Source organism: Liolophura sinensis, chromosome 4 (assembly GCF_032854445.1).
Source record: "Liolophura sinensis isolate JHLJ2023 chromosome 4, CUHK_Ljap_v2, whole genome shotgun sequence".
Lineage (NCBI taxonomy): Eukaryota > Metazoa > Mollusca > Polyplacophora > Chitonida > Chitonidae > Liolophura > Liolophura sinensis.
Window position 1 is genome coordinate 15,936,080 of NC_088298.1, and position 23,635 is coordinate 15,959,714.

General features: G+C 39.1%; 1 protein-coding gene across 1 annotated transcript; it reads left to right on the forward strand.

Annotated features, from left to right (window-relative positions):
• Positions 1-388: 388 nt before the first annotated feature.
• Positions 389-18,431, forward strand: LOC135464447 (toll-like receptor Tollo). The gene is made up of 3 exons (XM_064741873.1): positions 389-1,226; positions 16,012-16,758; positions 17,890-18,431. Exons 1-3 carry the CDS (start codon positions 389-391, stop codon positions 18,429-18,431), a joined length of 2,127 nt encoding a protein of 708 aa, XP_064597943.1.
• Positions 18,432-23,635: the final 5,204 nt, after the last annotated feature.

The window sequence follows — 23,635 nt, forward strand, 5'->3', positions numbered from 1 at the left end:
AGACGACTCTCTAAAGTGAACTCCTACACACCACAAACTACGGTGCTCGATAAACCGTTATGCCCCACAACCATTGTGTACTACAAACTACTGTTCACGACAAATTACTGTTTACCAAAAACATATTGCCCAATATTCTTCACAAGGGCTACAACAACAACAAAAGAATAATCAACATGTGAATGAGGAATCCCAGAGTTGAAAATCACGTTCTCTAAATCTATGCAAATTTTTGAAACACTGGACAAAGCTTTTGTTCACGTTTCATTGAACACAACTTGTAAACTTTGTGAACTGGTTCTGAGGTCTTTTGATTGCGATAATGGGGTCAGAATATTCAAATTTGTGGACTTTTTTTTACAGAGATTTCTCCGAGACATACGAAAAAATGTGCACAACGGGCTTGGCAATGTTGGTCTTTCTGGTCGGAATTTCAGCTGTTTGGAAAGTGGCAAGTTTACCCTGTACCTTCGATTCAGTGAGTGGTTTCCTGGATTGTGGCTCCCGTGAACTTCACCATATTCCAACAGAAAATATCCACTTCGACAACGCCGAAGAGATCGACCTTAGTGGCAACAAATTGGGAAGAATAAAAAACGAAACATTTTCCAAAAACTCAGCTTTGAAATGTTTGGATCTGTCGTACAATGTTATAACTCATCTGGAAACCAGAGCATTTGGTGGACTCGACCATCTGGCCATCTTGAACCTATCGGGAAATGGAATAGCGCTCAGTCCAGATGTACTGACGCCAGAACTGTTCGAGCCGCTGGTTGCTCTGAGAGAGATACGCATGCAACATATGTCCGTTCCGGTATCAGAGTGGAGAGGAATCGACACAACCTTTCAGATGCTGAAGAACCTAACCAAACTGTATATCGACTTTCCCCCTGAGTTTGTCTTCGGGATAGGATTTAGTGAGTTGACCAAACTGAAAACCGTTTCTACTGCAGGTCGGAGGCGAGAGTACAATGGGTGTAATTTACGCGCGCTGAGAAATTCTACCTTCAGCGTCCTGTGGGAAGTGAACATTACGGAACTACGACTGATCAACTGTGGTATTGATACCATAGAAAACGGTACCTTTGACCCCTTGACTGCGTTAGATACATTGGATCTTTCAAACAACATTAATTTAGGACTCGCTCAAGCCATCAAATCGCTGCGTTCTTTTAACAATCGTGAGATGAAAGAAATCAGATTAGCTCGTCTAAATAACGGCTCGTGTGAGAGAGGAAACCAGTTCGTGTTAAACTCTAATGACATGTTTATTCTTCTAAATATGTGCATAAAATCGTTAGATTTATCCGAAAACTTCATCACCTATGTGAGCCTCAGCGGAGGCCTTAAATTAAGCAAGTGCCTAAAGCATTTCAACATGTCATACCATTCATTACGGTGCGTTCCTTATGTTTTCCTAACATTTTTTTTTCAATCTCAGGTCTTGAAGTCAGTTGACGTAAGCTATGGGTTTGGGATTCCGAAAGTTGGAGGTCACTATGTGGAGTACTCTCACCCGGGGTTAAACCGTCAAGGAGCGGTAGATATTGGCCCAATCGACATATATTTGCCACGGTCTTTAGAAAAAGTCGACATGAGTGGCATCGCTAATTGGATGTATATGGACGGACCTGTATATGTCCATAACGGAGAAAATCTCAGGCACTTGGCTTTAGCATACAACAATCTAGGCAACTGTAGACGGTCAGTGTTTAAGGGAATTGGTAGTCTAACATATTTGGAAGTTTCAGGCATAAGATGTTATAATGTACACAGGGGTTATTTCGAGGATCTAAGAAATGTTACCCATCTCTCGCTATCCAATTCGATTGACTTAGACTTTTCCAGTTCGTCGTTGACGTCCTTCGAACTGCTTGATGTCTTAGAGTACATCGACTTGTCAGGCAACAAGATATTTGACATACATCCGCGACTTTTTCAAAACAACAAACGGCTTCTAAATATCAACTTGGCAAACAACAAACTACAGCGACTTCCCAGTGCTATTTCACATTTACCCGCATTGCAGCGGTTGGACTTATCTAGTAATGCTTTCACTTATCTTCAGACAAATGAAATTGCACTGATTGATCGCTGGATGGTCAGAGGTGGCAAAGAGAAACCTTTTTTACTGAGCATGGGAAAGAATCCTCTACAGTGTACTTGTGACACCGTCTTGTTCATCCGGTGGATAGGAAACAGAAAAGATAACTTGCATAATGTAGACAGTTACACATGCTTGGTGTCTAATGGATCGTGGATGTCGATTCTTGAATTTAGCAAGGACATTAGGAATTTTGAGGTCAACTGTGTGAGCTCAACGTATATAATAATATCTGTAGTTGCTATTTCGACAGTTTCCATGTTAATTTTGTTGCTTGTGGTTATGTATCGCTATCGCACAAATTTAAGGTACTGGCTGTATACAAGACTGCAACCTCCGATGGACATGTTCGCTGAGCAAGAGTATGTTTTTGACGCTTTCGTGGCCTACACGTCTGAAGAAAGGAAATGGGTCTCCCAACAGCTTTTCCCCAATCTGGAGTTACCTGAAAATTCGTTCAAACTCTGCATCCATGACAGAGATTTTACACCCGGAAAACCGATCCACGAAAATATCGTTGACAAAATGAGGGAAAGTCGTAAAATTCTCTTGATTATTAGCCAACATTTCCTGGTATCGACCTACGGTCCACTAGAAATCGAGTACGCCGTGATGAAATCTCTGAGCGACGGCAGGGACGACATTATATTGTGTGTACTGATGGAGGACATTCCAGTTCGTCACATGCCGAAGGCGCTGAGAAACCTGTGGCACAAGATCACCTTCCTGAAGTGGAGCGCTGATCAAGCGGAACAGGTCATTTTCTGGAGGAGTCTGATTGAGGCCCTGGACTAAGGAACCAACAATGGCCAATGCCGGTTAACTTAATAAGATTTAAATATGATTCACTTTGTAACTTGTTTTTTGTTTTCATATGGAAATTCGTTAATGTGTTGTCTGTGTCTATACCACATGTTTTGATTAGGTTGTGTTCAAAGAGGTAAATTGATAGCCTGTTATAACCTAATGTTAATTGGGTCAAAACTGCGCAATCTTCTGTTCATTTCTGCTTCACGATGAGGATGTTTGGGTAATCTGGTTACCTGATACTCATGGATTTCCTGAGACTAAGGATAATTCCCTCCAGAGCTCAAGAAATCATTTCTGGGAAAAAGTACTGCATTGTTTATAGGATACATGTCACTGAAACGTTTGGTTTCTAGTTTTTAGTATGCCGTTTAAAATTGGTCATAACATATAAAAGGCAATAAAGGTTTAAATAAATTAAATTTTTTCTTGTGGTCTAAAAATAGATTTATTTATAGTTTAGCCTATGCCCACGTGGAGAGAAAAATTTTCAACCATTACCGGAAAATACTGACGTCTCATTAAATATTCCTTGATAATGAAAAAAAAATATTGTTTTCGTCTTTTTAAATTAAAGCCATAATCTTTCTTTTGACGTTCCTTTTCATGTATCCTTTATTTATTTATTTGATTGGTGGTTTACGCCGTACACAAGAATATTTCATGTCATGTATCCTTTAAAATGTGCGTTTAATTTCCCAGACAAGTATTGTGGAAGATTTTTATCAAGTACAATAAATACGTATATCTGCCATATATCTCATGAAATACTTAATTTGCTGCGACCTGTCTGCATAGATCTGTGACTTTTTGTACAACAAATCAGAAGTGTTGACATACATGTTGTACGATATGAACGGTGGTTCGTATAGCTAAGAGTTATGTATTTAAATGTGGAGAAAAATACAAATTGCTTGAAGTTCAAGGAATGCCAACAGTTAGATGTAAATATGGTCTTGAATATTTCTTTCCAATTTTCTGTAAAGAGAAAGAGACACCTGAAATTATAACATCCTGTTTATATTTTCCTTGTTTGCCTTTGTTGTAAATATTACCCTTTTCGTCATTATTATCATTAGTTTGCTTAACGTGTTTGTATTTAAATATTTTTGCTGTTTATTCCACACATAGGTATAAGTCCTAGGAAGGTAGAATTTCCTTGTTAAAATACATAGAGTTATGAGAAAATAGGAGGATATGATTTTTATTGTTAAAATACTTACAGGTAATTTTGACTGTACAGTATTTTTAGTGTGTTGATGATTTGGGGATATATTTCATCACTATAGATACTATTATGACTACATATTGTATATGTAATCGTTTTTTTGAGTTGTATTGCCGACCCCTTAAGAATGCCTATACTTTGTTTAGACATATACATATTCTTTTTGGTATTGTTGAATATATAAGGTGATCCACAACGCTAATAAAAGTGAACAGTCGTGTTTTTGGATCGACTTTCTGTTTTTTACCACATCTAAACGTTCTTCAACAGAGATAAACGAATAAATCGTTTATTAAATGGGGTATAACGTACTTAACAATTTTTCAGTCATATGACGACTATGGAATCCTTAGAGTGGATGTATTGCTCTCTTATCTAGTGCTGCTTCACTGAGACGACTTACCGAAGGCAACTAAACCGCCCCGCACGAGCCATTATACAGATTCGGGTCAACCAGTCATTGCACTATCCCATTTATTCTGAACGCCAAGGGAGGAAGTTACAACTTGCTGTTTTAAAGTCTTAGGTGTGACTCAACCCAGGATTGACCCAGGATCTACCGTTCCCGAAGCTGACGCTCTACCAACTGTGCTATCGTAGCCGGTGATATTAAATGAGTTGAACACCTGCATGTATGTATATGAATGCTTGGTGTTTTCCGTCGTCAGGCACGTGTAAAGTGTGATAAGTTCACATTTAATTTTATAAGCCATGGAATTTTATGTCGTGATTTTAAACACGGAGCAAAGGCCCGAGACAAAAATCCAACAAGGGATGTCGTTGTTTACACTGGATTTTTCCATTACCACGGTTTATTTCTGAAAGCCTTCAACTCTTTTCACAAAAATCTGAAAAATAAATGAAAGTATATTTGTGCATGGCTTTAAGTGGTCCATTTAGTGATGCCTACTAAATCATAGATGTTTTCCTTTAAGTGTTTGTTATTAAGACATATAAAACGCCATAAGTAAAGCTTAAGACTGATAGTACTGAAGGTTTGTGCATAATTTCTAGACTTTTTTTCATAGCTTAAAAGTAAACACTGTTTGAAAGCAGTCCTTAATATTTATTACTCCAGGGTGTAAAATTCCACCCGGAATTAAAGGAAACCGATAGCATTATCCGCTTCGATAGCCTATTTGTTAGAGCGTCCGAATGCATGTTGAGAGACCCGAGATGAAACCCGGGTTGGGTCATACCAAAGACTTTGAAAATGGTACTTGTCACTGTCTCGCTTGGCGCTTAGCACTGAGAGGTTAGAGCAAGGAAACAAGGCTGGTTGACCCGATGTCAGTATAATGTGACTGGGTGTGGTGTCATGGGTGTGGTGTCATGGGTGTGGTGCCATGGGTGTGGTGTCATGGGTGGGGTGTCATGGGTGGGGTGTCATGGGTTGGGTGTCATGTCGAGTGTGTATGATATACTTCAGTGACATCAGTACTGGTGGTGTACGTTGTACTCAAAAAGATTTCACTTCTATTTTCACCATGGCGCCACATTATAGTGGATTTAAAAATGGTACTCGTTACTGTCTCACTTGGCGCGCAGCACTGAGAGGTTAGAGAAAGGAAACAAGGCTGGTTGACCCGGTGTCAGTATAATGTGACTAAGTGGGTTGTGAAGGGTGGGGTGTGATGGGTGGGGTTTCATGTCTGGTGCTTATGATATAGTTCAGTGACAGCCATTCTGGTGTTGTACGTTGTACTCAATATTTCACTTTTACCACGGCCGTCAACATTATAATGGGATGAAACAAGGCAGAGCCTGGCAGGAACCCACCGCCATCTGCAGGAAGCTGGCAGACCTTCCTAGGTTAGGACGGAGAGGAAGCCAGCATCAGTTGGACTTAAACTCACAGTGACCGCGTTTGTGAGAGGGCCCTGGGTCATTATGCTGCACTAGCGCGTTAACAAACTGAGCCACGGAGGCCCCCTGTTGTTCGACTAAAACATGTTAAACCCCAAGCATATTCTCAAACCATTCTAAGCTTTCTTCAGCACATGGTTTCTCTATACCATACAGACGAAAGATCAAGCACTTGGCTGCGTGGAATGATTTGAATTAAGTCAAAGTTACACAGTGTGATACCTGACATTTGGCCACAGGTAACAAATGCGGTATAGCAACTTTAGATTCTTCTCTCGTTCTTTGACTAACTTTTCATTGGATCGAACCTTGGTGACTTGTCGATCACATTACCGGCTAGGTAGTGCTTCAGTTTCCTATGCCAGTTAAGCATTGTTCTTCCCTGTTCACAAATAAAATTTCGTCTCCTATCAAATGATGCGTGTTTTGGATGCCAAACAGGAAATAGTATCCGTATTATCTCCATCAAAAATTTAATATGCCAAATTTGCCCGAATAGAATAATAAATTGAAGAGCAGGCTCTAGAAAATAAAGTAATATAAAACAGCTGCATTTGCGTACGAGCAGCACGGAGAAATGACAATCGGGGAATCTGAGCTTGAACAGAGCCGTAAGTAAAATAGGTCTCAATGTCGCTGAGTAAAGTTTAGATTTTTGTTTGTATGGACCATTTCTTCCTATGTGTTTGGAGATTGAGGAATACTGACGTGTTATCCTTACATGTGAAAAATCGTGTAAAGCCATTGGAGTAATACAAATCAAACTACAAAACTTTATTAGGACTGCAAATCTAAAGCAAGTTTCTTATCAACGTAACCTTACCATACATTTTTGTAAAATTCATACCGATGATGACTGTCCTTTACCTAAAATATTAATGAATCGTCTTCCTTGATTTAACTACATTTAAATACTTTGAAAAATCTTGAAATTATTATTGTTCAGATATTTTGCGAAAGACAGCTAAAAAAGTAAGATTCATCAGATAGACATTTGAAAGAGTTGCACAAGAAGTTTTTCTTACTCCAAACACAGGTTTTATTTTGAATCTCTGATATTAGAGATATATTACTTAAGCAATGTTCTCAAAAACGTCGCCTATATGTGATTATGAAGGAAACAAGCCGACGGGGCATCAGAGTATGCCGGTACCTTGCCATCAATGATGTAGTCAGTACAGGGTACCTTACAATACCTTGACGGCATTTGATTCATGGTCTCGCCACCATGTGGCTGAAAGATTGCCAACATGGCGTTAAGCCACAATCATTCATTTGATTTAATGACACACATAGCCCTCATTGTGACAGAATCCTCAGTGTGACAGATTTTCGTGAATAGCATTGCCCACAAGGTTACATGTATGTAGGAAAGCAGCGTGAACATCCACTTGAACGACGTGCAATTTTCACCAAGACTCGGCTGTTATTGCAAAAAATTAAGATCGCTATCTGCTTTAATAAAAGACCGTATTAGGTGCGTCTCTTTTTCACTTAAAGACAAACCAAACTGAGGGCTCTCAAACACTTGTAACACCATAGCAGCCTAGAGATGGATACATGCATTCCCTGTAAGTTGCGTGTTTCGCCAGTTCATCTTTTCCCTGGTGCCGCGGACTGCAGACGACTCTCTAAAGTGAACTCCTACACACCACAAACTACGGTGCTCGATAAACTGTTATGCCCCACAACCATTGTGTACTACAAACTACTGTTCACGACAAATTACTGTTACCAAAAACATATTGCCCAATATTCTTCACAAGGGCTACAACAACAACAAAAGAATAATCAACATGTGAATGAGGAATCCCAGAGTTGAAAATCACGTTCTCTAAATCTATTCAAATTTTTGAAACACTGGACAAAGCTTTTGTTCACGTTTCATTTAACACAACTTGTAAACTTTTGACTGCGATAATGGGGTCAAAATATTCAAATTTGTGAACTTTTTTTTTACAGAGATTTGTCCGAGACATACGAAAAAATGTGCACAACGGGCTTGGCAATGTTGGTCTTTTTGGTCGGAATTTCAGCTGTTTGGAAAGTGGCAAGTTTACCCTGTACCTTCGATTCAGTGAGTGGTTTCCTGGATTGTGGCTCACGTGAACTTCACCACATTCCAACAGAAAATATCCACTTCGACAACGCCGAAGAGATCGACCTTAGTGGCAACAAATTGAGAAGAATAAAAAACGAAACATTTTCCAAAAACTCAGCTTTGAAATATTTGGATCTGTCGTACAATGTTATAACTGATCTGGAAACCAGAGCATTTGTTGGACTCGACCACTTGGCCATCTTGAACCTATCGGGAAATGGAATAGCGCTCAGTCCAGATGTACTGACGCCAGAACTGTTCGAGCCACTGGTTGCTCTGAGAGAGATACGCATGCAACATATGTCCGTTCCGGTATCACAGTGGAGAGGAATCGACACAACCTTTCAGATGCTGAAGAACCTAACCAAACTGTATATCGACTTTCCCCCTGAGTTTGTCTTCGGGATAGGATTTAGTGAGTTGACCAAACTGAAAACCGTTTCTACTGCAGGTCGGAGGCGAGAGTACAGTGAGTGTAATTTACGCGCGCTGAGAAATTCTACCTTCAGCATCTTGTGGGAAGTGAACATCACGGAACTACGACTGATCAACTGTGGTATTGATACCATAGAAAACGGTACCTTTGACCCCTTGACTGCGTTAGATACATTGGATCTTTCAAACAACATTAATTTAGGACTCGTTCAAGCCATAAAATTGCTGCGTTCCTTTAACAATCGTGAGATGAAAGAAATCAGATTAGCTCGTCTAAATAACGGCTCGTGTGAGAGAGGAAACCAGTTCGTGTTAAACTCTAATGACATGTTTATTCTTCTAAATATGTGCATAAAATCGTTAGATTTATCCGAAAACTTCATCACCTATGTGAGCCTCAGTGGAGGCCTTAAATTAAGCCAATGTCTGGGGCATTTCAACATGTCATACAATTCATTACGGTGTTTTCCATATGTTTTCCTAACATTTTTCATACAATCTCAGGTCTTGAAGTCATTTGACGTAAGCTATGGGTTTGGGATTCCAAAAGTTGGAGGCCACTATGTGGAGTACTCTCACCCGGGGTTAAGCCATCAAGGAGCGGTAGATTTCAACCCAGGCGATACATTTTTGCCACGGTCTTTAGAAAAAATCGACTTGAGTGGCATCGCTTATTGGTTGTATATGGACAGACCTGTATATTTCCATAACGGAGAAAATCTCAGGCACTTTGCTTTAGCATACAACAATCTAGGCAACTGTAGACGGTCAGTGTTTAAGGGAATTGGTAGTCTAACATATTTGGATCTTTCAGGCATAAGATGTAATAATGTACACAGGGGTTATTTCGAGGATCTAAGAAATGTTACCCATCTCTCGCTATCCAATTCGATTGACTTAGACTTTTCCAGTTCGTCGTTGACGTCCTTCGAACTGCTTGATGTCTTAGAGTACATCGACTTGTCAGGCAACAAGATATTTGACATACACCCGCGACTTTTTCAAAACAACAAACGGCTTCTAAATATCAACTTGGCAAACAACAAACTACAGCGACTTCCCAGTGCTATTTCACATTTACCCGCATTGCAGCGGTTGGACTTATCTAGTAATTCTTTCACTTATCTTCAGACAGATGAAATTGCACTGATTGATCGCTGGATCGTCAGAGGTGGTAAAGAGAAACCTTTTTTACTGAGCATGGGAAAGAATCCTCTACAGTGTACTTGTGACACCGTCTTGTTCATCCGCTGGATAGGAAACAGAAAAGATAACTTGGATAATGTAGACAGTTATACATGCTTGGTGTCTAATGGATCGTGGATGTCGATTCTTGAATTTAGCAAGGACATTAGGAATTTTGAGGTCAACTGTGTGAGCTCAACGTATATAATAATATCTGTAGTTGCTATTTCGACAGTTTCCATGTTAATTTTGTTGCTTGTGGTTATGTATCGCTATCGCACAAATTTAAGGTACTGGCTGTATACAAGGCTGCAACCTCCGAAGGACATGTTCGCTGAGCAAGAGTATGTTTTTGACGCTTTCGTGGCCTACACATCTGAAGAAAGGGAATGGGTCTCCCAACAGCTTTTCCCCAATCTGGAGTTACCTGAAAATTCGTTCAAACTCTGCATCCATGACAGAGATTTTACACCCGGAAAACCGATCCACGAAAATATCGTTGACAAAATGAGGGAAAGTCGTAAAATTCTCCTGATTATTAGCCAACATTTTCTGGAATCGACCTACGGTCCACTAGAAATCGAGTACGCCGTGATGAAATCTCTGAGCGACGGCAGGGACGACATTATATTGTGTGTACTGATGGAGGACATTCCAGTTCGTCACATGCCGAAGGCGCTGAGAAACCTGTGGCACAAGATCACCTTCCTGAAGTGGAGCGCTGATCAAGCGGAACAGGTCATTTTCTGGAGGAGTCTGATTGAGGCCCTGGACTAAGGAACCAACAATGGCCAAAGCCGGTTAACTTAATAAGATTTAAATATGATTCACTTTGTAACTTGTTCTTTGTTTTCATATGGAAATTGGTTAATGTGTTGTCTGTGTCTATACCACATGTTTTGATTAGGTTGTGTTCAAAGAGGTAAATTGATAACCTGTTATAACCTAATGTTAATTGGGTCAAAACTGCGCAATCTTCTGTTCATTTCTGCTTCCCGATGAGGATGTTTGGGTAATCTGGTTACCTGATACTCATGGATTTCCTCAGACTAAGGATAATTCCCTACAGAGCCCAAGAAATCATTTTTGCGAAAAATACTGCATTGTTTATAGGATACATGTCACTGAAACGTTTGTTTTCTAGTTTTTAGTATGCCGTTTAAAATTGATCATAACATAAAAAAGGCAATAAAGGTTTAAATAAATTAAATTTTTTCTTGTGGTCTAAAAATAGATTTATTTATAGTTTAGCCTAACCCCACGTGGAGAGAAAAATTTTCAACCATTACCGGAAAATACTGACAGCTCATTAAATATTCCTTGATAATGAAAAAAAATACTGTTTTCGTCTTTTTAAATTAAAGCCATAATCTTTCTTTTGACGTTCCTTTTTATGTATCCTTTATTTAATTATTTGATTGGTGGTTCACGCCGTACACAAGAAGATTTCATGTCATGTATCCTTTAAAATGTGCGTTTAATTTCCCAGACAAGTATTGTGGAAGATTTTTATCACGTACTATAAATACGTATATCTGCCATATATCTCATGAAATACTTTATTTGCTGCGACCTGTCTGCATAGATCTGTGACTTTTTGTACAACAAATCAGAAGTGTTGACATACATGTTGTACGATATGAAGGGTGGTTCGTATATCTAAGAGTTATGTATTTAAATGTGGAGAAAATTACAAATTGCTTGAAGTTCAAGGAATCCCAAAAGTTAGATGTAAATATGGTCTTCAATATTTCTTTCCAATTTTCTGTAAAGAGAAAGAGACACCTGAAATTATAACATCCTGTTTATATTTTCCTTGTTTGCCTTTGTTGTAAATATTACCCTTTTCGTCATTATTATCATTAGTTTGCTTAACGTGTTTGTATTTAAATATTTTTGCTGTTTATTCCACACATAGGTATAAGTCCTAGGAAGGTAGAATTTCCTTGTTAAAATACATAGAGTTATGAGAAAATAGGAGGATATGATTTTTATTGTTAGAATACTTACAGCTAATTTTGACTGTACAGTATTTTTAGTGTGTTGATGATTTGGGGATATATTTCATCACTATAGATACTATTATGACTACACATTGTATATTTAATCGTTTTTTGGAGGTGTATTGCCGACCCCTTAAGAATGCCTATACTTTGTTTAGACATATACATATTCTTTTTGGTATTGTTGAATATATAAGGTGATCCACAACGCTAATAAAAGTGAACAGTCGTGTTTTTGGATCGACTTTCTGTTTATTACCACATCTAAACGTTCTTCAACAGAGAAACGAATAAATCCTTTATTAAATGGGGTATAACGTACTTGACAATTTTTCAGTCATATGACGACTATGGAATCCTTAGAGTGGATGTATTGCGCCTCCTTGAAGCAGAACGGATTTCCACCGCTCTCTTATCTAGTGCTGCTTCACTGAGACGACTTACCGAAGGCAAGTAATCCGCCCCGTCCGAGCCATTATAAAGATTCGGGTCAACCAGTCGTTGCACTATCCCATTTATTCTGAACGCCAAGGGAGGAAGTTACAACTTGCTCTTTCAAAGTCTTAGGTGTGACTCGACCCAGGATTGACCCAGGATCTACCGTTCCCGAAGCGGACGCTCTACCAGTTGTGCTATCGTAGCCGGTGATATTAAATGAGTTGAACACCTGCATGTATGTATATGAATGCTTGGTGTTTTCCGTCGTCAGGCACATGTAAAGTGTGATAAGTTCACATTTAATTTTATAAGCCACAGAATTTTATGTCGTGATTTAAAACACGGAGCAAAGGCCCAAGACAAAAATCCAACAAGGGATGTCGTTGTTTACACTGAGTATTTCAACTCTTTTTACAAAAATCTAAAAAATAAATGAAAGTATATTTGTGCATGGTTTTAAGTGGTCCATTTAGTGATGCCTACTAAATCATAGATGTTTTCCTTTAAGTGTTTGTTATTAAGACATATAAAACGCCATAAGTAAAGCTTAAGATAGTACTGAAGGTTTGTGCATAATTTCTAGACTTTTATTCATAGCTTAAAAGTAAATACTGTTTGAAAGCAGTCCTTAATATTTAGGACTCCAGGGAGTAAAATTCCACCCCGAATTAAAGCAAACCGATGGCATTATCCGCTTCGATAGCCTATTTGTTAGAGCGTCCGAATGCATGTTGAGAGACCCGAGATCAAACCCGGGTCTGGTCATACCAAAGACTTTGAAAATGGTACTTGTCACTGTCTCACTTGGGGCTTAGCACTGAGAGGTTAGAGCAAGGAAACAAGGCTGGTTGACCCGGTGTCAGTATAATGTGACTGGGTGTGGTGTCATGGGTGTGGTGTCATGGGTGTGGTGTCATGGATGGGGTGTTATGGGTGGGGTGTCATGGGTGGGGTGTCATGTCGAGTGTGTATGATATACTTCAGTGACATCAGTACTGGTGGTGTACGTTGTACTCAAGAATATTTCACTCTTACCATGGCGCCACATTATAGTGGATTTTAAAATGGTACTCATTACTGTCTCACTTGGCGCGCAGAACTGAGAGGTTAGAGCAAGGAAACAAGGCTGGTTGACCCGGTGTCAGTATAATGTGACTGGGTGTGGTGTCATGGGTGTGGTATTATGGGTGTGATGTCATGGGTGTGGTGTCATGGTGGGGTGTCATGGGTGGGGTGTCATGCGTGGGTGTCATGGGTGGTGTGTCATGGGTGGGGTGTCATGTCGAGTATGTATGATATACTTAAATGACATCAGTACTGGTGGTGTACGTTGTACTCAAAAAGATTTTACTTTTATTTTCACCATGGCGCCACATTATAGTGGATTTAAAAATGGTACTCGTTACTATCTCACTTGGCGCGCAGCACTGAGAGGTTAGAGAAAGGAAACAAGGCTGGTTGACCCGGTGTCAGTATAATGTGACTAAGTGGGTTGTGAAGGGTGGGGTGTGATGGGTGGGGTTTCATGTCTGGTGCTTATGATATACTTCAGTGACAGCCCTTCTGGTGTTGTACATTGTACTCAACATTTCACTGTTACCACGGCCCTCAATATTATAGTGGGATGAAACAAGGCAGAGCCTGGCAGGAACCCACCACCATCTGCAGGAAGCTGGCAGACCTTCCTAGGTTAGGACGGAGAGGAAGCCAGCATCAGTTGGACTTAAACTCACAGTGACCGCCTTTGTGAGAGGCCCCTGGGTCATTATGCTGCACTAGCGCGTTAACAAACAGAGCCACGGAGGCCCCCTGTTGTTCGACTAAAACATGTTAAACCCCAAGCATATTTTCAAAACATTCTAAGCTTTCTTCAGCACATGGATTCTCTATACCATACAGACGAAAGATCAAGCACTTGGCTGCGTGGAATGATTTGAATTAAGTCAAAGTTATACAGTGTGATACCTGACATTTGGCCACAGGTAACAAATGCGGTATAGCAACTTTAGATTCTTCTCTCGTTTTTTGACTAACTTTTCATTGGATCGAACCTTGGTGACTTGTCGATCACATTACCGGCTAGGTAGTGCTTCAGTTTCTTATGCCAATTAAGCATTGTTCTTCCTTATTTACAAATAAAACTTCGTCTCCTATCAAATGATGCGTGTTTTGGATGCCAAACAGGAAATAGTATCCGTATTATCTCCATCAAAAATTTAATATGCCAAATTTGCCCGAATAGAATAATAAATGGAAGAGCAGGCTCTAGAAAATAAAGTAATATAAAACAGCTGCATTTGCGTACGAGCAGCACGGAGGTTTAGAAATGACAATCGGGGAATCTCAGCTTGAACAGAGCCGTAAGTAAAATAGGTCTCAATGTCGCTGAGTAAAGTTTAGATTTTTGTTTGTATGGACCATTTCTTCCTATGTGTTTGGAGATTGAGGAATACTGACGTGTTATCCTTACATGTGAAAAATCGTGTAAAGCCATTGGAGTAATACAAATCAAACTACAAAACTTTATTAGGACTGCAAATCTAAAGCAAGTTTCTTATCAACGTAACCTTACCATACATCTTTGTAAAATTCATACCGATGAGGACTGTCCTTTACCTAAAATATTAATGAATCGTCTTCCTTGATTTAACTACATTTAAATACTTTGAAAAATCTTGAAATTATTATTGTTTAGATATTTTGCGAAAGACAGCTAAAAAAGTAAGATTCATCAGATAGACATTTGAAAGAGTTGCACAAGAAGTTTTTCTTACTCCAAACACAGGTTTTATTTTGAATCTATGATAGTAGAGATATATTACTTAAGCAATGTTCTCAAAAAACGTCGCCTATATGTAATTATGAAGGAAACAAGCCGACGGGGCATCAGAGTATGCCGGTACCTTGCCATCAAAGATGTAGTCCGTACAGCGTACCTTACAATACCTTGACGGCATTTGATTCATGGTCTCGCCACCATGTGGCTGAAAGATTGCCAACATGGCGTTAAGCCACAATCATTCATTTGATTTAATGACACACATAGCCCTCATTGTGACAGAATCCTCAGTGTGACAGATTTTCGTGAATAGCATTGCCCACAAGGTTACATGTATGTAGGAAAGCAGCGTGAACATCCACTTGAACGACGTGCAGTTTTCACCAAGACTCGGCTGGTATTGCAAAAAATTAAGATCGCTATCTGCTTTAATAAAAGACCGTATTAGGTGCGTCTCTTTTTTTCTTAAAGACAAACCAAACTGAAGGCCCTCAAACACTTGTAACACCATAGCAGCCTAGAGATGGATACATGCATTCCCTGTAAGTTGCGTGTTTCGCCAGTTCATCTTTTCCCTGGTGCCGCGGACTGCAGACGACTCTCTAAACTGAACTCCTACGCACCACAAACTACGGTGCTCGATAAACTGTTATGCCCCACAACCATTGTGTACTACAAACTACTGTTCACGACAAATTACTGTTTACCAAAAACATATTGCCCAATATTCTTCACAAGGGCTACAAAAACAACAAAAGAATAATCAACATGTGAATGAGGAATCCCAGGGTTGAAAATCACGTTCTCTAAATCTATTCAAATTTTTGAAACACTGGACAAAGCTTTTGTTCACGTTTCATTGTAAACTTGTAAACTTTGTGAACTGGTTCTGAGGCCTTTTGACTGCGATAATGGGGTCAAAATATTCACATTTGTGGACTTTTTTTTTTACAGAGATTTGTCCGAGACAAAAAATGTGCACAACGGGCTTGGCAATGCTGGTCTTTCTGGTCGGAATTTCAGCTGTTTGGAAAGTGGCAAGTTTACCCTGTACCTTCGATTCAGTGAGTGGTTTCCTGGATTGTGGCTCCCGTGAACTTCACCACATTCCAACAGAAAATATCCACTTCGACAACGCCGAAGAGATCGACCTTAGTGGCAACAAATTGAGAAGAATAATAAACGAAACATTTTCCAAAAACTCAGCTTTGAAATATTTGGATCTGTCGTACAATGTTATAACTGATCTGGAAACCAGAGCATTTGGTGGACTCGACCATCTGGCCATCTTGAACCTATCGGGAAATGGAATAGCGCTCAGTCCAGATGTACTGACGCCAGAACTGTTCGAGCCGCTGGTTGCTCTGAGAGAGATACGCATGCAACATATGTCCGTTCCGGTATCACAGTGGAGAGGAATCGACGCAACCTTTCAGATGCTGAAGAACCTAACCAAACTGTATATCGACTTTCCCCCTGAGTTTGTCTTCGGGATAGGATTTAGTGAGTTGACCAAACTGAAAACCGTTTCTACTGCAGGTCGGTGGCGACAGTACAGTGAGTGTAATTTACGCGCGCTGAGAAATTCTACCTTCAGCGTCTTGTGGGAAGTGAACATCACGGAACTACGACTGATCAACTGTGGTATTGATACCATAGAAAACGGTACCTTTGACCCCTTGACTGCGTTAGATACATTGGATCTTTCAAACAACATTAATTTAGGACTCGTTCAAGCCATCAAATCGCTGCGTTCTTTTAACAATCGTGAGATGAAAGAAATTAGATTAGCTCGTCTAAACAACAACTCGTGTGAGAGATTAAACGAGTTCGTGTTAAACTCTAATGACATGTTTATTCTTCTAAATATGTGCATAAAATCGTTAGATTTATCCGAAAACTTCATCACCTATGTGAGCCTCAGTGGAGGCCTTAAATTAAGCCAATGTCTGGAGCATTTCAACATGTCATACCATTCATTACGGTGTTTTCCATATGTTTTCCTAACATTTTTCATACAATCTCAGGTCTTGAAGTCATTTGACGTAAGCTATGGGTTTGGGATTCCAAAAGTTGGAGGTCACTATGTGGAGTACTCTCACCCGGGGTTAAACCATCAAGGAGCGGTAGATTTCAACCCAGGCGATATATTTTTGCCACGGTCTTTAGAAAAAATCGACTTGAGTGGCATCGCTTATTGGTTTTATATGGACAGACCTGTATATTTCCATAACGGAGAAAATCTCAGGCACTTTGCTTTAGCATACAACAATCTAGGCAACTGTATACGGTCAGTGTTTAAGGGAATTGGTAGTCTAACATATTTGGATCTTTCAGGCATAAGATGTAATAATGTACACAGGGGTTATTTCGAGGATCTAAGAAATGTTACCCATCTCTCGCTATCCAATTCGATTGACTTAGACTTTTCCAGTTCGTCGTTGACGTCCTTCGAAATGCTTGATGTCTTAGAGTACATCGACTTGTCAGGCAACAAGATATTTGATATACACCCGCGACTTTTTCAAAACAACAAACGGCTTCTAAATATCAACTTGGCAAACAACAAACTACAGCGACTTCCCAGTGCTATTTCACATTTACCCGCATTGCAGCGGTTGGACTTATCTAGTAATGCTTTCACTTATCTTCAGACAGATGAAATTGCACTGATTGATCGCTGGATCGTCAGAGGTGGTAAAGAGAAACCTTTTTTACTGATCATGGGAAAGAATCCTCTACAGTGTACTTGTGACACCGTCTTGTTCATCCGCTGGATAGGAAACAGAAAAGATAACTTGCATAATGTAGACAGTTATACATGCTTGGTGTCTAATGGATCGTGGATGTCGATTCTTGAATTTAGCAAGGACATTAGGAATTTTGAGGTCAACTGTGTGAGCTCAACGTATATAATAATATCTGTAGTTGCTATTTCGACAGTTTCCATGTTAATTTTGTTGCTTGTGGTTATGTATCGCTATCGCACAAATTTAAGGTACTGGCTGTATACAAGGCTGCAACCTCCGAAGGACATGTTCGCTGAGCAAGAGTATGTTTTTGACGCTTTCGTGGCCTACACGTCTGAAGAAAGGAAATGGGTCTCCCAACAGCTTTTCCCCAATCTGGAGTTACCTGAAAATTCGTTCAAACTCTGCATCCATGACAGAGATTTTACACCCGGAAAACCGATCCACGAAAATATCGTTGACAAAATGAGGGAAAGTCGTAAAATTCTCCTGATTATTAGCCAACATTTTCTGGAATCGACCTACGGTCCGCTAGAAATCGAGTACGCCGTGATGAAATCTCTGAGCGACGGCAGGGACGACATTATATTGTGTGTACTGATGGAGGACATTCCAGTTCGTCACATGCCGAAGGCGCTGAGAAACCTGTGGCACAAGATCACCTTCCTGAAGTGGAGCGCTGATCAAGCGGAACAGGTCATTTTCTGGAGGAGTCTGATTGAGGCCCTGGACTAAGGAACCAACAATGGCCAATGCCGGTTAACTTAAAAAGATTTAAATATGATTCACTTTGTAACTTGTTCTTTGTTTTCATATGGAAATTGGTTAATGTGTTGTCTGTGTCTATACCACATGTTTTGATTAGGTTGTGTTCAAAGAGGTAAATTGATAACCTGTTATAACCTAAGGTTAATTGGGTCAAAACTGCGCAATCTTCTGTTCATTTCTGCTTCCCGATGAGGATGTTTGGGTAATCTGGTTACCTGATACTCATGGATTTCCTGAGACTAAGGATAATTCCCTCCAGAGCCCAAAAAATCATTTCTGGGAAAAAGTACTGCATTGTTTATAGGATACATGTCACTGAAACGTTTGGTTTCTAGTTTTTAGTATGCCGTTTAAAATTGGTCATAACATATAAAAGGCAATAAAGGTTTAAATAAATTAAATTTTTTCTTGTGGTCTAAAAATAGATTTATTTATAGTTTAGCCTAAGCCTACGTGGAGAGAAAAATTTTCAACCATTACCGGAAAATACTGTCGGCTCATTAAATATTCCTTGATAATGAAAAAAATATTGTTTTCGTCTTTTTAAATTAAAGCCATAATCTTTCTTTTGACGTTCCTTTTCATTTATTTATTTATTTATTTATTTGATTGGTGGTTTATGCCGTACAAGAATATTTCATGTCATGTATCCTTTAAAATGTGCGTTTAATTTCCCAGACAAGTATTGTGGAAGATTTTTATCACGTACTATAAATACGTATATCTGCCATATATCTCATGAAATACTTTATTTGCTGTGACCTGTCTGCATAGACCTGTGACTTTTTGTACAACAAATCAGAAGTGTTGACATACATGTTGTACGATATGAACGGTGGTTCGTATAGCTAAGAGTTATGTATTTAAATGTGGAGAAAAATACAAATTGCTTGAAGTCCAAGGAATGCCAAAAGTTAGATGTAAATATGGTCTTCAATATTTCTTTCCAATTTTCTGTAAAGAGAAATTGACACCTGAAATTATAACATCCTGTTGATATTTTCCTTGTTTGCCTTTGTTGTAAATATTACCCTTTTCGTCATTATTATCATTAGTTTGCTTAACGTGTTTGTATTTAAATATTTTTGCTGTTTGTTCCACACATAGGTATAAGTCCTAGGAAGGTAGAATTTCCTTGTTAAAATACATAGAGTTATGAGAAAATAGGAGGATATGATTTTTATTGTTAAAATACTTACAGGTAATTTTGACTGTACAGTATTTTTAGTGTGTTGATGATTTGGGGATATGTTTCATCACTATAGATACTATTATGACTACATATTGTATATTTAATCTTTATATGGAGTTGTATTGCCGACCCCTTAAGAATGCCTATACTTTGTTTAGACATATACATATTCTTTTTGGTATTGTTGAATATATAAGGTGATCCACAACGTTAATAAAAGTGAACAATCGTCTTTTTGGGTCGCTTTTCTGTTCATTACCATATCTAAACATTCTTCAACATCTGGTTTCTCTATACAAAGATAAAAGAACAAGTCCTTTATTAAATGATTTGAACACACACATGCATAAATGTATCTGAATGCTTGGTGTTTTCCGTCGTTAGACACATGTAAAGTGTGATAAGTGACATCTGGTCCCACGTGAGGGTATGAGCACTTGGAAGTTTTAGTTTCTCTTACGTGAAATATTCTTGAGTATGGCGTAAAACATCAGCGCACGCCAGCGAGGCGCAAATACTTAGGGGCCTCGAAGCAATGCAGACGCTCTGAGTTCAGGTCTAGCTTATGCTGGCGTTTCTTCGGTCGTGTGTGGAAAGGTTCTCCAGCAACCTGTGGATGGTCGTGGGTTTCCCAGGGCTCTGCCTGGCTCTGTATAAGTGAAATATTCTTGAGTACGGTGTTGAGTTTGTCTTCTTGGACGAGTTCCGTGCGTTGATCAAACTGACGACCAGTTCTACTGTGGGCCGGAGAAGAAATGAGAACGGGTCGGGGCGCTGAGAAATTCTGTTAACCTTAACATTACAGAAATTAGGTTTACAAGCTGTGGTACTTTATCCTCTAAGGTTTTCATACATTAGATCTTTTTAATAACATTGACAAGGATCAATAGGGGAGTTTCGAGTTCGAACTCTTTTATCGTTGAAGGTATAAAAAGTCCACCTGTACCATGTGACTGGTCAGAAATGTTAGGCAACTATTTTTCATCACATTCAGTATAACATGGGCGTCTGAAAAAAGTGTCGAAGTAATTTAGAGTTGAGGAGTGATAGAGAAGATTGATAATCTGAATGGTTGTGAACGTGAAAAGTTCATAGAGAACAGAGCTGTCATTGGTGCCTCTGGAAAAGGGTGAGATAGGTGATTAGTAAAATAATGTCTACAAAGGTTGCCTAACACTTTTCACCACTGATGTGATAAAGCAGGACTTTTTTTACCTTTGATGACAAAAGAGTTCCAACAGCGTAAAACACTGATAAATAAATCATAAAGGAGAAAATCTGACACAAACTGATATAAATTCATAAAAAGTAGTCCAGTACTTGTTTGTGCAATCAAACTTACCTCTTACAGACTCCGAGAAGCGGACCATAACTTCCAAGGGAAAAATTGTTTATGGGAAAAAACGTTTCACAAACTAGAAGAAATTCACAACTTGTTCAGTACTTGTCTGTCTATGAGAAGAAATCTTTCCAGAATTCAGCAATTTACCACAACACCTATGGTGCTTCTCAGTGGGTCTGTTTGGTGGAAGAAAGATTGAAAAGATTGGAAGAAACCCAACACGATTAATGCTGTTCTGGTCAGTGAGAAAACCTTCAAAAACTTGATGGGAGAAATCTCTGCGCCTTGGCTTGTGCCTGTACGTATGTCTTGTGGAGAGAATCTTTCGGAGAACAGAGAGCAGGTCGTCAAGCGTGCAGTGCTGTACTGCTCTATCTGGTGGAGGAAACCTTGCAGAAATTGTTAGAACTTTCGACAATTAATACCGTCTTTGTCTGTCTGGTGGTGAAGAGCTTATAGACATTGTGGTGAGAAACTCACCACATTTAATGTTGGTCTGTCAGGTGGCGGAAACGTTTAGCAGAGATTGGCAGAATCTCACCACAGTTAATGTTTTTTCCGTCTGATGGAGGAAACCTAGCAAAGATTAAGAGATACTCACCACAAATAATACTGGTCTGTCTGGTGGAGAAAACCTTACACAGATTGGGAGAAAGGCCACAATTAATGTTTGTCTGTCTGGTGGAGGAAACCTTGCAGAGATTGGGAGAAAGTCACCACAATTAATAATTGTCTGTCGGTGAGGGAAACCTTGCAGATATCACCACAATTAACGTTTATCTGTCTTGAAATAAAGCTTGCACAGACTGGGAGAAACTCAACACAATTAACGTTGTACTTTTCTGCCTGGTGGAGGAAATCTTGCATAGAATTGGAGAAACTCACCGCACCGCTCACCGAGATTGGGAGATTTTTTATTAGATGGACGAGATCTTTGAATTTTCCCTTGACAGAAGACTGACGCCCTCCTTTTAACTTGTTGGATCAAACACCAAGATCTATTAGCGTGGTAATCTTCCATGGGTCGGGAAATGTACTAACGGAAAGGAGAAAAGGGAATAGGGAACGTTTTCCGCCTATTTATCACTGGCCTAAGCTATGTAGTCTATATGCTATGCTCTGCTTAAGCTATGCAGAGAATGAGGTTTTAAGGATACTGGTGACATATTTCAATGAATACATGAAAAGTATGGCCAATCCAGCCTGAACCCCAGTCGCCACTGCCCACCATTACACAGAGAAATCTTTTTTGTGCAACTTTTCTCAAAACGGTAAACACAACAAAAATGCTCAGAGTAATATATTTTTAAGGCATGATTTTCAAAATCTACCCGCTTCTTTTTGACTACACGTGGTGCCCAGCATCTTCTCCATAGAACGATCAACAAGCGAATGCTTACAAATGAAATAAATCATCGAGCTTTCTCACAGATGCGTTGACAATAAATACATATATTTACTTGATTATTGTTTAACAAAACATACATAATTGACAGCTGGTGTGCGATTGCGGTCAGTAGAGGTAACCGAAGTGCCAGGGGAAAAAACATCGATCTTTGGTAAGGTACTGACCAACTTTCTCACATGAGACATACAGAAATGTGTTTCATATTGGTGGACGAAGGTTACCTTCAACGATCAGCGTCGCCGACAGCTTATTGTCACAAGACTCCAGAAGCAGTGATAGCGGGGGATACATATGTAGATCTGGGGCCGATTCCATGAAGCCCTTCCTGACTTAAGTCAAAATTTAAAAACGTTGTACTATGCCTAGTTTCTGGTACTGAAAGTTGAAATTTGGACTCGTTTGTCTTAAGGCAACATTAATGAGGGGGACAAAATTTTATTTTCTGAAGCCCCAAGGGAATGACTTTGTGAAAGCGGCCCCGGCATTTATACAAGGTATACGGATTAAAAACTACGTACAAGATACACAATACTATATGGGTGAAAAAAGAAATTGTACAAGATGTACAATAATGAAAAAAACTTATACATGATACACTATAGCGAAAACAATTCTACAAGATATACAACAATGATAAAGACTAAGTATACGTGATACACAGTGCTGAAAAAATTCTACAAGATATACAATAATGAAAAACAGTAACTATACGTTATACACAGTGCTGACAAAAAATTCTACAAGATATACAACAATGATAAACACTAAGTATACGTGATACACAGTGCTGAAAAAATTCTACAAGATATACAATAATGAAAAACAGTAACTAAACGTTATACACAGTGCTGACAAAAAATTCTACAAGATATACAATAATGAAAAACAGTAAGTATACGTAATACACAGTGCTGACAAAAATTCTACAAGATATACAATACAGTAATGAAAAAAAATGATGCACATTTGTGAAAACAAATAATACAAGATTACATAATAATGAACAAAAATGTGCATGATACACATTGAAGAGAAGACATTGTACAAGATGTATGAAGATTTAGTCTACTCCGGATAAAACTAAGTGAAAATGTGAACAAGCCGTTGACGCAGTGTTGTAGATGATATATGTAGTCCCCGGTATGCTGTAGGCATCCACAGAGAAAACATGTGTGAAAAATTACTTAGAAATTAACTTCGAGAGAAATACCAGGCTTTTTCCTTCCTGG